Here is a 15548-nt window from a genome sequence, read left to right on the forward strand (position 1 = left end):
CCTTATTTTAATAAGCAATAAAACGTTTTCTTTTTTTTTTTTTTTAAGTACAGCAATTAGGCATACCTCAGATCTCTTTGTTAAAAATGTTATTACACCGGCTCCAGTAATGAAATCTGTTCAAATAATTTGTTTCTATGTATGTGTCACTAAGGTAAACAAATGAGAAATATGCATCCCATAATGATCGCGCTATTAGTGAGGTCACAGAGCGCAAAGCGAGATGCACGACCGATCGCGATCTATGCCGATCATTACGAAAATCTTTGATTTTAATAGCAAAATCCTAATTAGAAGTTCTAAGTGAAGAAAGAGAAACTTTATCGAATATGGCTGCTCACGTAAGGGGCTTAAATATGATGGGAAAGCCCGTATTTCTCCACCTAAACGGGGACTCCTTCAAGAGAAAGCGCATCGTGGTGAACCAAAGAGACATGAAAAGTTTTGAATCCTTCCTCGACGCTGCTTCACTGAGCTTTCGTACACCTGCCCGTGAAATACGGACTCCACTAGGCAGACATCGTATCAACACACTCGACGATCTACAGAGAGACTGTAGTTATGTTGTTGTTGGTAGAGGACCGTTCAAGAAAGTAGAGTAAGCTAATCGATTTGTTTGCGATCGCGCCATCGATCTGTTGTTTTTTAGATTAGCACTTTGAGTGTTGCTTTTTGATCGCCCATGGATGAGAAGCATTTTTAATTTTGCTTAGCTGGCAATACTCATTTTTATTACTCTAGGTATGAAGTAAAAGAAAAACCTCTACATCAACAAGTTAAACTTCCAGAGGTAGGACGAAATTATCGTGTTAATCGTCATCTTATATCCAACCCCTCAGTTTTTTTGGATCGGCTGACGCGATTTTTAATTACTTTAAGCTCACATATATTAAATCATAAATGCATAACCTGCAATTTTTCTCGTTCTGTCCAGAATACACGCTGTGCTCCCTACTATAAATCTTACAAGCTTAATTATGTCGTAGAAGTTTTACTACTTTATTAATCAGATTCCCTTGAGACTTCTTAGTAATACGGTTACTAAACGTTTTACATTAAATATTAAAATACTTAAGCGTATGGAATAAATGTTTAAAAAGTCTCCCAGCTTGATTCGATTATCAGGCTCTCAGCGTTAGTGGAAAAGAAAATGTGACTGCATTGTCTTAAATTTATTGTTTTTTCTTCATATTATGTACAAAAAGGACGTGTAAAAAAGCAATGCATTCAATTTAAGTTAAGAACTTATGCCCCGTCGACACGAATCCGGTTTTTTGTCAAAACCTATTATTTTTTCCTTACACGAGACAGCCTTCTGTTCACCCAAAACCAGTGAATCCGCCTCTGTGTAAAAAATATCCGGATTTGTATCCATGGATACGACGCGAGCTTGAGTTATTTTAATAAACCTTTGGTTCCCCCCTTCTAACGAAATTATTATGTACAGATAAATTTTGTGCAACTCAATCATCGCAAGTTCAGGAATGTACCTGGCAGAGCCCGTATTTATGGTCAAAGGAAAAGAGAAGAGATCAAAACTATCATGTGAGTGTTATACAAGACTTAAGAATAGGTTGTTAAAATGTTAGTGTAAAGGGCTGAGTGGTATCCAATTTGGTCTGTAATCATAACCATAACAAAATTGTCAAATCTGATTGGCTATCAACTGCCCTGCTTTCAGCCTTAATTGGACAGTTTAATAGGACAGTACGCGTCATGCCTAAGTAAATGGACAGTATGTGCCATCACGCGAACGCTTAACTGGCTTTTTTTTCACTGCTAGCAATAAAAATCTTGGAATTTCTTGTGTTTTGGTTTAAAAAATAGCCTTTTATGTCACAAATTTTGTTAAAGTTATGATTAATAATGGTAACAGAACTTCGTGTCCTCCAATTCGGTCTGTAATCATACTAGTGATTAAACAAATCGGACTCCCGCTACGTGGTTGTCCAATTTTGTTAATCACTTGTATGATTACAGACCGAATTGGACTCCACTCAGTCCTATTACCATTACTAATTGAATATGAGTGATTAAACAAAACCATGTTCTCTGAATTGTTCAGTCAAGGGTATGAATACAATCCACTCTGGCCTTGCAAACACCCCAACTCAAACAGACAACCTGATAATACAGACAACAGCTAAATCCCAGGCAAAAATAAGTTACAAATGTATGTTTGACTGAAATAAACTCCTGCTGTAAGCGACTCTCACTCAAGAGGACTCTAACTGGAGTGACTATGCAGATAGAAGTAGATGGCCAAAGATTCTCTGACCGTAGACCCTTCCATGGTATTTTAAACTTTTAACGGGGACCAGATAGCAAAAATCCTTCTTTTGAAACTGCCTGCATGATCTTAGAACTGTACCATGTACTGCATGTGGAATGTTTAATATTATTTGTGCTGCTATAATAGCCTATCAGATTAAAGATTTGACTTTGGAGGAAGGTGTATGGTAGTCTTGTATAAACTGAAAGTACATCTTTTTATTGGGCTATTTTCTTTTTATACAAAACCCCCCTAAAACACAAAAATGACAATATGACTGTAAGTGTTAATATTATAACCACGTAAGCACTCTTACATCTTGCAATGGATTTTCATGACTTGTGACTAAATACTTCACCCAAAAGCACACTCAGAGAGTAGCAAAATTGCCACAAAGTTCACTGAACACAACACAAGGAAGGACTACATCACAACCCCAAAATGTTTGTGTGTACCTTAATTTATTATTTTGAATTTAATCACATACATGTATTATCGTGGGTCTGCACAAGTAAGACTTTGCAAAAATTTCACTTTTTTAAACCCACTGAACCCTGGCCAGAATGTTTGCTGAAAAATGCTGTTTGAAGCTGAGCAAAATGTGCCTAAATACACTGTAAATTGTTGTTTAAGAGCTGAGAACCATGCCCATAAGGTTGGGGCATGTACACATAGTAAATTTTAAGATAATGTTTTGGTTTATAATCAGTGACACTGACCCCTGCACCTTTTCATTTTTCTCCCTCTTCTCCGGTTGGTTTGTTTTTCTTCTTCACCTCCCCCCCTGTTTTTGTTTGTTAGTGACACTGGTCAGCAGATACTCTTTTGACAGCTGTCAATCGACCATAACGTGGATGTCCCAGATAAGGATGTCCACTATCCAGTTAGATACAGATTGTATGTGCCTTGGACACCTAGCTACAATACTCATCACAAATCGTTGACACAGAAACTTAAATTTTCGTGAAAATTTCTTACATTAACTCTTCACACTCTTGTTCTCACTCAGATGTGCCCCTCTCCTTCCCCAGTGTTGAGCCACATGTATTTTGGAGACCACTGTAATAGCCAAATCTACATTGGGGAAGGGGAAACGCACACAAGTGTTTCAACACTTCTGACGAGCATTGTATTAATACCCAGTCATTACTAGAAAATAATGCCCAGTAATTACAGGAAAACAGCCAATCAGAGCACGCGTGGTGTTATGAGGGATCTGGCAAAAATAGTAGTAAGAAGGCGTGAATCGGTAAAGCTATAAAAAATAAATGACTATTGACAATAGTATATTGTAAATATTGTAAAAGTGACGAAACATTTTCATTTCAGTGTTTTTTGTAATGGAGTTGTTGCAAAACCTAAAAGAGTCCAACTTAGGACAGACTTCAAGATGCCTCAGGTGAGGTAACTTTGCTAATATAAGATTGCAATTAACAATCTGTTTGTTTTCTGAAGCTACATTGTTAAGTTAATATCAGACCGGTTGTGGGAAAAAAAATAAATGTGTGCAGGATTTTGGAGGCAAATTGTGCAGGACAAAAACATGAATTGTTTGGGAATTGTAGGTGACAGAGGAAGAAAGACTGTTAGTACATACTTATTTTCTTTTACTATCGGTAGAGTATTGATGTTCTAGTTTTACCCATCCTTAATTTTTGAATTGGTTTAATTAGTAAGCGGGTAGAGTATGAATGTACATGTAATTGTACATATTGTGTAAAATTATGTTTGTGTGTGTAAAGCCGCGGTAAAATGTTTACAGAGTGAATAATTTTGGTACTTGAAATGCTCAGCTTAGTAAATACTGATGCTTAACCTATTACTGTCAGATCCTAGAATGTGTGAATGAGAAAGTGAGTACAATCAGCAAGAATGGTGCTGTGTATGAGTAAGTGAAGTAAAGTTTTTTCTCTGTATTTTGATTGAAATCACCTCCAGTCATTGCATTTTGTAATAAAATATACATGTACCATTCAAATAAGATGCCTTGAATGTTTTATGTTGCACCTGATTATCTGGAAGTGCCAGCAACTGGCAAAACATTGCTCTGTGCGAAAGCGCCACATTTTCGGAGATAAGAAATTTGCCATTGCTATTTTATTTTTAAATCATAAAGGTAATAGAGCTCAAGGTACCCCTAACCGGTAAATAAAAATTGTGTTCTTCAAGCCAAAATTGTTTCCCTGGTTGCTCAAAATGCACTGATTAGAATTTTTCTATTTCAGGGTCCCCAAGATGTTAAGTTTCCCAGGGAAATTCCTCGGTCTTTCCAATAAAGATGGGAGAGAGGGCAACCACGCACCCATGCGTGTACCTTCCTTTTTTGTACACTATTGTATCTTTTTTGTGTCAGTCTTAAATTCTTTTCTTTTTGATGTGGGCTGGGGAGTGCGGATTAGGTACAAGTTAATCAAAAGTGATGATTTTCTGTTTTTCCGTTCATGTTTAAGGTTGTTTACTGTGGATGGTCACAAAATCACAGAACCATCTCAACTTGATTCTAATGGCCAATATGTTGCAGTAGGAAGGGAAAGATTGTATGTATTATTTTTGTTAATTATTTTTAGACAATATTTATTTTACTTATGTATTTTTATCAGGATTTTTACTTTTATCAGTTTTATATATTTATAGATTCATTTTATAAATTTTAAACTGTAGAGCGCTTTTGATAATTTTTAATTATGTTAAAAGGTGCTACAGTAAATTTGTAAATTATTATAACTATTATTATTATTATTATCATTATTATTTTAACATTTCATCCAAGAGCGCAAAGGGCTCATCTAGAGAGCTTATGCTGTTTATAATGCATATATTTAAACCTACATGTCACAATCAAACAAAACAGAAACACATCCAAAGTATTCATTGGGTCGTTTGAAATTAGCTAGGTCATTAACTTTACCTCGTTGTTGATGTTGTTGTTTGTTTGTTTCATTACAGCTTTGATAAATCTGTCTGCTATAATGATCAGGGAGTTGCTGCCCAGCTAACACCAAGAAGGTATTAAATCTGTCTATTTCAATATTTTTTGTTAAGAAATGAATATACAATGTACACTGTTTTGGAGTGAAAGTTGAAACAATTGAGCAATAAAACTGTGTGAGTGTTTGAAAAAAAAAAACAAAACAAAACCAATGACACAAAAAATCTTAAAGATTATTGAGTTTTAACTTAAAAGTCCTTGTTCAGTCCTTAAAAAACATCTTTAATTCTTTAAAAAAAATTCTTTCCTATTTTGTTTTAGCTTTACTTCAAAGAATAAAAAAGGAAAAATGAATAATTATTAATAGTTATTAAATATAATCATGGACACATTAAAGGGTGGTCCAAGGGAAACCACGGCCCTCCTTTTTTCTGTGAAGTTTTCTGTTTGTAAAGAATTCTCACCAAGATAAAATAGCTGGCAAGTGTGGCCCTTTCTGAATTTTCTACATCAACCTCATTAAGGTTGGTACTCACTAGGTGACACATTGCAGCGACAAATCGCTCCGTGTGTAATGGAGAATTTTTGTGAAAATCTTTGTTGCTGCAACAGAATTTTGTCGCTGCAACAAGTCGCACAAATTCAGTCCTATTTGATTTTTTGCAACTTGTTGCAGCGACAAAATTCTGTTGCATAGACAAATATTTTCAAAAAAATTCTCCAGTACACAGGAAGCGATTTGTCGCTGCAACATGTCACCTGACCGTGTTGCTAAAACTAGTCGCCTGACATGTACACCTGGAGTGATCTGTCACCACGACATGTTGCTGCAACTTGTCGCCTAGTGTGTACCGACCTTTACTCAAGTGTTACTCTTTCTCTCAACAGAGCTTCCACCAAACCAAAAGTGGCAGAAATAAAACCACTCAGAAAAGCTGTAAGTCAGAAGTGATTTAAAACCCTTTAAGTTCCAAGTGTGACAAATATCAGTTTTTTTTCCTAACAGTAACAAAATTATACATCTCATGAGAAAAGGATGTGAGAATTTGTAAAATGATCACTATGGGGGATGTGCTTCGATCTTAACTAAAATTCTCTCTACTAGTTTTTTTTTCAAAAAATTTATGGAGATGAGTCTGGAGAATTTGCATGTGGGTATTGGGGCTTTAAGTGTTAAAGTTTGGAGCCTTTTTTTGTCAAAGAGACTAGAGAAGGGTTCAATAGTAAAAGACTAGTGTTCATTAACTCCTTGAAGCTTTTGAGGTGTGGTCTTGGGGAAGGGGCTTTTGAGGGGTATACTCTGTGTCAGTCGCCCCCTTCCCTCAAACAAAATCGAATTGTTTTTTGATGCGAAGGGGCAGCTGTACACTTGTTAGAGGGGTACAGCATGCATAAATTTTTACTTGCTCACACCTCCCCCTTTAAAACCCAAGACTGAAGAGAGAGCTTGCTCCTTGGAAACAAATTAAGGTGGGCCTCTGTATCATTCTGTCCTATACTTGTAGGGAGGTGGTGCAAAGAGAGGAAGGAAAAAGAAGTCTATTGTCTCTGATGACGAGGATCATGTGAGTATTTTTATTATTGTTGTAGTTATTATTTTTTGATGCACCCTGTTAGAGAGTCCCATCATTGACTTGCCTTCAAAAATAAAACCCAAACCCATTTGCAGTCATTTACAGATACCCACTTAAAATGGACACCTCATTATTACAGACAGTTTGCTTTATCCCTAGGGAGAGAAAGCCTTTACATTTTCTCTAAATTCAACCCGCTCAATACGGACACCTCGTTAATAGGCACACTTTTTATGGCCCCCTTAGACTTTTCAAAAGTCTTTCGTCAGAACTTCTTCGCTCGGTCGGCAGCTTCGAAACCTAAAAAAGCTCACTTCGCTCGCCAAACTCGTGAGGTCGCCTTGTACCAAGTCTATGGCCCCTTCTGTGTCTGTATTTACGACGTTTGACTGTAATAAACTCACAATATAAGGGGTGATAAAAGACCAATACGTCAAAAACCTTGCCTAATTTCAGGTCTGTGTGTACTTTTGTTTGCGAGGTATTCAGAGAAATGTTTCACCAACATCGTGATTAAACAATGTAGGGCTTACAGTGTAGCATGGAGACGCATGAATGTTTACGGGTTTTTTTTCTCTCTCTCTCTTTTTTACCGTGTATGTATTCTATTTTGGCACCTTCTAATTAATTTGTCTTCGCTACTTTCTTCACAATAAAATATTTACAGAACGCAAATTTTACACAGACCACGATGGAACACGTGTTAATGTTGCGCCGCCATAGTGGATACATATACTTGTTAGTATGGCTTTTAAACGATAGCATTACAAAATTTGGAGTTTCTCATGGAAAAAATTATATCAAAGGAAAGACCTAAGTGAAAATATGCAGTTTCAGGGAACAATATGTTAAAGTATATGCGTAAACGAAAGCTTACCTGCACGCAACCTTGTTTCACGGAGTGAGAGAGAATTTGCAACTATATTGAAACAGAAGACAAGAACTCTCTCTGAGCTGTTCACGTGACTACTCACTGGAATTACACAATTTTTTTTTCACTTTACTGAACACTAACTCAAAATTGTTCGCCTTTTCCTATTTGACTTTAGAAGTCTGCAAATAAGCAGAAATAAGAAATAAGCATTTTTTTAGCGGAGCTCCATAGCTAAGGAAATGTGGTAATCTACCCATCCGAGAAAATTTGGTAATCACGTGACCGCACAGCGAGCGACCGTCCGTCCGCACCACGGGTATGCCAATGTAAAATAACTCAATCAACAGGTATGGGAACCCAAATGCAACTCAAGGTTTTATTTGGAGGGAAATCACATGGCCGCCCGGACTTTTAGAAAGAAAAAAGTCGCGTCTTTTTCGGCATTATTTTTTATGTTTACACTAACGTGGATAACAGAGAAAGAGCTAGAGCGAGTTATTGAATACAAAGGAGACGAATTTCTTGGGAAGAAAAACATGGAAATTCAAAGCGGCGGTGCGAAAATGAGAAATGCTAGCGGTCAGCAAGGTGAAAATGAGCGGCAGTGAAAAATAAAAGCGAACATGAACACAGGAAAGAAAATATTGGGTAAGCACATGCAACAATTTCTCCATAAAAATAATGTGTAACTAGGAAGTTTGACGTTTTGGTCGTACAAAACAGCGTTGTAGTCGTGCAAAACAACGGCAAGGGAAAGACAAAAAAGCTGCACGTGCAAATTTGTTTTTTGCTAATGAGAAGAAAAAGTGTGCTGCACGTGCAATTTGTTTTTTTGCCAATTAGATCTATTAGTCTTGAAGCCATTTTCATTGTCGTCCCCGTTTAGCATTACACGATTTAACTTTTTTTGTTTACACATATTATTAACCAGAGTTTCGCTTTTAGCCCGGGCTAAATCTATGTATTATTAAACGGCGCACATCAGTTAATGTACAGTCAAACCCGCTTTATGGACACCTCTTTATTACGGACAGTTTCCTTTGTCCCTGAGGAAAGAAAGCCTTTACATTTTAACGATTGGAATCCGGAATCCAAGTTCCACTTACGAGAAATCCGAAATCCAGAATCCAATCTTCAGTGACTGTCTTCGATTACCTTAATGAGGGCTAATTGCACCATAGAAAGGCGATTGTTTCAATTTCTTTAATCTTATCCTTATTTTATATCCAGAACAAGACGATACCTGCGCTCGTTTCTTTAAGAGATGCTAAAAGCGTTTCGTCCCCTGAATCTCCAAGAGAAGTCGAAAATTTTCGAAGTTTTGAAGATACGCTAGAATCAGTCCTCAATTCAGAACTCGTTGAAGATAAACCACTGAGGTCTTACGCGGCAAGGAAGGACTCTTCACAAGAACAAGACATAGAAGAAATCCCATTAGATGAAACTATTAAAGAGGACACTGCTGATGTCCTGGGAGACAATGGGGTCCCTCTTGAAGAAATCATCAATGAAAGACAAGGGAGCGGCTCAGCTGATGGTACGTGCAGCGTTTTAACAGACCTTTAGATTCTAAGTCGGAGTTTGTTTACCACTTTCAAGGGCAACCTGATCGGTTCAGGATTAAGGCAAGTGGTAAGCAAAATTCAGGACTGGTAAATTTCCTGCCGGAATCGTGTTTACCATTTGTATAAATCAGTTCCATTTCCCCCAAAACGGCCGCGAAGGCCTGAAACTGGTATCAAAGATGATTAAAGATGGTTTTGAACAAATGGAACACGTTTGGAACAGTTTTTTTTGGGTCGTTCCAGGACTACCTTTTCAAATGTTCCGTTGATCCGTTCAGGAAATTTTTCCTCTGGAACGACCGAAAAAGTCGTGTTCTGTGTACTTTCCAACCGCATTTTTCGGAATTTTTTTTTGTAAATGGTAAACAACCGGGGACGACTACGAGGGTGAAATGTTCTCAATACTAAGTATTGCGCTTGCGTGAGCCAGCGTCATTTTGGCGAGAAAACGCAACGGCCGTCGTCATTCTACTATGGGTCTTAGCAAGAATGTCGTAGTAACGAAAATAAGTTATCAAATGTTAGAAGTTTTATCATTTTGCAATCTTCCTTCACCAAAAATAACCGTGCTAACTATTCTGTTGATAAAAGTACAATGAGGCTTTCCGGGGTGTATTTTTTAAGAATACGAAAAAAAAAAAAAGTAAATAAGTCAAATATCGTCCTCTTAGTGGTCCTCGTCATTGAATCTAAAGTTTAGTCTAGAGTATCTTGTCTTGTAATGTTGGAAACGCTGTTAATTTTATCACAGCGAGTGGCTTTTCATGCTGACCATCCACTGATTTTTACCCACATTTTTGTTCTTCAGTAAAACCCTCTGTTTATGAAGCGAGTGGTGAGCACCAGGTCGCTGCAGGGGAAATACAAGATGACCGAGGTTAGTGCCCCGTACTGTGAACTTATTCATAATAGGCAAGAAAAACGTGAAACGTGTTTTGTAATATTTCTCCAAAACGAGTTGAAAAGCGATGCTGCGCGTTTAAGTACCCACGCTCAAACCTGCCTTGCTATAAATCCGGTTTACTTCAAGTTGCGTGAATGCTGACTTCTGATTGGATAAAATAATGCGTAAGTCAGGCCATACACGGGAGGTACGTAACTTGTTAAAAAACAATTTCGCCTGTGGCTGGTAAGGCGCGTAACATACTGTATACCGTGTATGAATGGTAACTATAACCATTCATCTATTATTATAGGAGAGTAGTAAAACCACCTTCATATCGTATTAGAGCGATTTTCGTGTGAGCTTGAAGTGAAAACGCGCGAACAAAACAGAAACAGCGAACGAACGGAAATAGAGCGATTTCATTGGTTTATCGAACGGATACAAACACGCGTGGCTTTTGTTTGGTTGAGCGAACGCTCGGGTGAAAAACCTTCATGCCCGGGAACTTTCTAGAAATCAATCGATACTTCGCTTTGACGTCATACTGCAACACGGTTGGCCAATCAAACAATGCCTTCTCCATATTAGGTTTCTCTTTGGCGGGAAAACGAAGAGTCCTTGTTTTGATCTTTTCATCCATTGGCTGATAAAACAAATAACGAAAACTTACCGAAACCATTTTTTAAGGTCATACGAAAATCGTTCTGTTCTCTAACGCCGAAAGGAATCATGAATGCGACAGTTGTGACGGTGAAATCGTGGGATTGTTTCTTGCCGACACGTATGATGCCTTAACGTTATGTTGCAATTCATTTTCCTTTTGAAGAAACCCTGGAGGACAAGCCAATAGATCAACTGCCCGCTGAAGAAGTCGAGGACGAAGAAATTGAAGAAAACGTAAACCAGAATGATGGAGATGAGAGTGTGAATGTTAGGCAAAGCGAAGAAGTTAAGGATGAGGAAATTATTGAGGACAATAACGATTTGGTAAGGAATTGCGTGTTGTTTTGCTGTTCAAAGTTAGAATCGTTTAGAAAGCTCTAGAAGCCGACACGAATCGTGACTATCACATTCCGCGCTTTACATCAGCTTCATGCACGTACTTCAAACGCTTTCAAAGTTTGATTGGTTTATTGGAGTGCATTCTATGTCTTGATTGGCCGAAGTAAATGTTTTCGACCCACGTCGCTCAACTGAAAAAGAGCGTTCAGCCTCAGCATTAACGTGAGCTTGGGTATATGGACACTAGATTAGTATCAGCGTGAGCTCAGAGTTAGCATGTGCTCCATATTACTATCAACTTAGCATCAACATGTCAGGTCAGGTTCCTGCTCAGTTCAGTGTTTGTATGAGCTCAATATTGGCTATAGCACACACGCCAGTAGCATTACCTTATAATTAATATCAGCGCTATATCTGTTCTAGCTCAGTATTAACATTAGCTTAGTTTAGCATCAGAACAGTATTAACATTAGCGTAGTATTAGCATCAGCTCAGTATTAACATTCCCGCCCTAGTAACATTAGCTCACTACTAACATCAACAGAGTACATGTATTAGCTAAGTATTAACAGTAGCCCAATATTAGCGTTAGGTCAGTGTTATCATTAGCTCAGTTTTAACAGTGATAGCCGGTTAATGTGACAGGTAGCTCAGAAAGAAGGCACGTTCGTCAAATCACAGTCATCACTTCTCCGAATAAGACGCCACAGGAAAGGTTTGTAAAAAGTTAGCTTTGTTTTGCACCTTGCTTTCTTGAGGTATAAAAGAAAAAAAGCTTTGTAGCCCTGAAAGGTAATCAGCTATACACTCTAAAATGGTGCTAAGCTCAGATCTCCTGACGGAAGTGTGACTTCATGGTATATCTTTGGCTATCGCTTTGAGTGTACTTCTATAAGATTGTTTGATCTCGTTGTTTTTGTTTGATTGTCTAACGACTCAGTGGATTGAGATGTGGTGAAGGAAAGGAATTAGAAACGCTCACCAAAACGTATCTCTGTCAATGAAAATTGCCCAGAGAACAAAGTCTTAAGTCGGGAAGTAACTCTCGGTTCAAGTCAGCGTGTCAGGCCTCTTTCAAAAATATGTATGATTCCATAGGAGTAGCACAATTACTGGTAAACCAATAGTTTTTATTGCGACCCACAAGGTTAAGAATCTTAACTGGCCGGAGGCAAATCAGTTGGCCATTTACAAGCGTGACTGAAATGTTGAACTAACAATGAGAACAAATCCAGCTAAGCTGTTTGGGCAGGGATTGAACTCTGGGCGTCCGGGTTACAATTCCAGCGCTCTAACCGTTTAATCACGCTGCCCCTCGCCAAACGCCACGTCATTTGTGTGCCGGCGAACCAAGCTGATGAATTAGATATGGTAGAAGATCAGCGTTTGTACTAGCTACTTTGAAACAGTGCGCCATATTAAGTTCGTCCGACACTGAGCGGCAAATAATTCATTCAGCGATCTTTGCTTTCGTCGTTCCGAATGAAGACATTTTACTCTCCCCCCCACCCCCTACCCTTTTTCTTTCTTTTATTTTTCCGGTTGTACCTAAGTCTGAATCAGATGTCCCAAAGATAGAATCTCTGTGATATGCAAGCCAGCTCCAAAAAAAAAAGGGGGGGGCATTATGTCAGGCCGCACGATCAGGAGATAAAAAAAGACTTGAATGTGTAAATCTTGTAATTTTTCAGACTCCTCCAGAGGAAATCGAACCTAGTGACGAGGCTGTACCGGGTGGAGAGAACGAACAGAGCGAAGAGAACAGACCGAGTGATAACAATAGACCAACTGAAGAAATTGAACCAATTAATGATACTAATGCAATTGAAGAAAATGAACCAAGTAGAGATGATGAACCAAGTGAAGAAAACGAACCAATTAATGACTATAAACCAAGTGAAGAAAACGAGATAAATAGTGATAAAAAGCCAAGTGAAGAAAACGAGCCAATTGGTGATGATAAACCGAGTGAAGAAAACGAGCCAAGTAGAGTTAATAAGCCAAGCGAGGAACTAATTGAAGAACACAAGCCAATTGATTCAAACTAAGTCGCGGAAGACAACTCACCGCGTGATGCTTGAGAGTGAAAATATTCTTTATTATTTTGGTTGTAGCCTAGTTTACTTCAACGTAATAACACCCAGAATCCTGCAGAATCCATCTCTAACGTAACTCACAATTTCCCTTTCATAAGATTTCAGGCTGAATATGACGGCTCTAGTTCTGAACAGGTCTGTCTCTTTTCATCGAAACAGTTTTCTTTGAGCTCCAAACGCGCTGAATTCAGATATTTCATTGTTTTCATTTGAAATTTATATACTGCTGTAAGATCCGACAGCGCCACAATTCAGAGATCCCGCGTGTAAAAATGATCCTTGAACTAATTTAAAGAGTCAACACCTACATGCTGGTCGCTGCAAGATGCCGCCGTGAAAGGTTTTCCTCGTTGCGTTTTTATTTCCTGCTATGCGTCTTGAATTGAAATGTCCATGATTTAATGAAATTTATTTTCGCGGGATTACAATACATTGTTTTATATACTGTATATAAGTAACCTTACTGATGTTTAAATTGTAACGGTATGTTTTATAACTATTCTCAAATACATTACGCGTTGTACATACGTATAGTTTCGTGTAACATATCAAAGACACGCGTTTCAAATAAAAAGAGTGGGTCACGTTAGTGGCTTGTTTTTTCCGGATACTTTAAAAGATCTTACCCTTTTTCGTTCCTTTGTGCAGGGATCTGGGCGAATACGAAAATCATATCACTTCAAATTTTCGAAAATGTAGGATGACGGATGACGGCTCTAAAATTTCTTAGACATTTTTTACAGAAAAGGTAAACCTTGAAACGCCAATTACAGTTCCGTAATATAGAATGCAAGGCGAGTTTGGTAAGAGATATGTCGATTTCCCCACTTCCTGGGGCCCAACGCGTCGTTAAATCCCCGCTATGTCCCAGAGTTGGGGGCCGGAAACTGCCCGGGTTTTCAATTGATTGATGCGTTTGAGAAAGTAAAACCAATGAAAAATTAACAAAACAGTCTGTGATTCTGAATTGCAAGTTGTGGATTCTGGAAATCAGGTGCTGGATTCCTGATTCTTTGTCAGTGGAACTTGGATTCCGGATTCCAATCGTCAGTGAGATCCGAATTCCTTGAGTTGTATTCCGGATGTTGACACGTGAATGAAGTGAGTAACATCAGTTCAAGAAGTATTTCTTTAATGTATCGGCCAATTGAAATCCTGGTCACCCGACCCCTGGAACATACCAGGGACTTAACAACGACGACCTGACTGGGAACTGGGATTTGGGCCAAATTTAGGCTGGGAACTGGGATTTGGTACCCCCCTTCACGACCCTCTTGATTGTTGAGCTTGATTTGCGATTTTTTTTTAGTAACACGCAAAGATGGATTTTGTAATGAACCATTGCATGTAACTAAGAACTCGAATTGAGGTGTCTTTTATTTGTTTGTAATATAATAACCTTGAGATAACACGGGGCTTCTCCGGTAGCGGGGAAAACTAGCGGTGTATATCATCGCCTGTAGTTGTTGAATTTTTAGACTTGTACGGACCTATACTAAGAGGGCGTATTTCATAACTTAATCACACTGACTATGAAAAAGTCACAGGGCACACAGAATGGTTGCCAGATTGGGAGGATTTGTTTTTGGGAATTTATCTTAAGATCGATAACACGGTTAAAATGCACAAAAAGCAGCCATTTAAGTGTAAAGACCTCATAAAGAGTTGTGTCTGTGTTATTTTCTTTCTGTTTCCGGTCCTATATGCACCGTTTATGAGGTATGTACACCTTAATGGCTGTTCATGATGATGATGTGCATTTTAACCGTTTCATCGATCTGGCGATAAATTCCCATGAAATCCTTGAAACTTGGCTTCAAGTAGGCTGTTGTGTGACTGAGTGCCCAGCAGTGAAAAAGCCTACTCGGTTGCCCGTCGTTACCTTTGGTCACGTGGTCGTACTTCTGCCTTTACGACAACTTCAGTCAACGCCCCATGCCTGTTGTTCTTTGCAAGCTTTTACCTCGTGCAAATAAACTAAGGAGGTTTCTGCCATTCTCGTAGCCACAGAAGAATTGTCGTTCGTCGAGTTACTGGTACGTATGGTTTACTTAAACTTAAAGTAAATATTTGCTTTTAACGTGACTGAAAAGCAACCTATCCAGTATTGAATCGAAATAGCTCAGCCAGCTGCCGTCTCTTGTGTGACGTCTGTGGTCCACTTCAATTTATGCAGTTTAAAAACAATAAACAAAGAAAACACATTTCTATCATTTTTGCCCTAGCGGTTCAGCCAGATATCGTTCGATTTCTGATCACTGGTCGCCACACTTACGGTGGAATTCAGAAACTCAAATAGTGCGTGTACGTGCATTTACCGGCTTAGGCCACAGTTTCAAGCACAGAACCA

The 15548-nt window shown here is 38.4% G+C and overlaps 1 protein-coding gene across 2 annotated transcripts; it reads left to right on the forward strand.

Annotated features, from left to right (window-relative positions):
- The first annotated feature begins 208 nt into the window (after positions 1–208).
- LOC140946210 (doublecortin domain-containing protein 2-like) lies at positions 209–13787 on the forward strand. 2 transcript variants are annotated; one of them, XM_073395295.1, is made up of 14 exons: positions 209–598; positions 742–790; positions 1448–1545; positions 3602–3671; positions 4102–4160; positions 4723–4809; positions 5219–5278; positions 6090–6138; positions 6707–6766; positions 8880–9186; positions 10023–10091; positions 10927–11087; positions 11748–11817; positions 12794–12963. In XM_073395295.1, exons 1-14 carry the CDS (start codon positions 330–332, stop codon positions 12817–12819), a joined length of 1434 nt encoding a protein of 477 aa, XP_073251396.1. In that variant the 5' UTR covers positions 209–329; the 3' UTR covers positions 12820–12963. The 2 variants fall into 2 exon arrangements, with proteins under 2 accessions (XP_073251396.1, XP_073251395.1); XM_073395294.1 differs by lacking the exon at positions 11748–11817 and having other exon boundaries at positions 12794–13787.
- The last annotated feature ends 1761 nt before the right edge of the window (positions 13788–15548 follow it).

The sequence above is a fragment of the Porites lutea genome, chromosome 8 (assembly GCF_958299795.1).
Source record: "Porites lutea chromosome 8, jaPorLute2.1, whole genome shotgun sequence".
In the NCBI taxonomy this organism is placed as follows: domain Eukaryota; kingdom Metazoa; phylum Cnidaria; class Anthozoa; order Scleractinia; family Poritidae; genus Porites; species Porites lutea.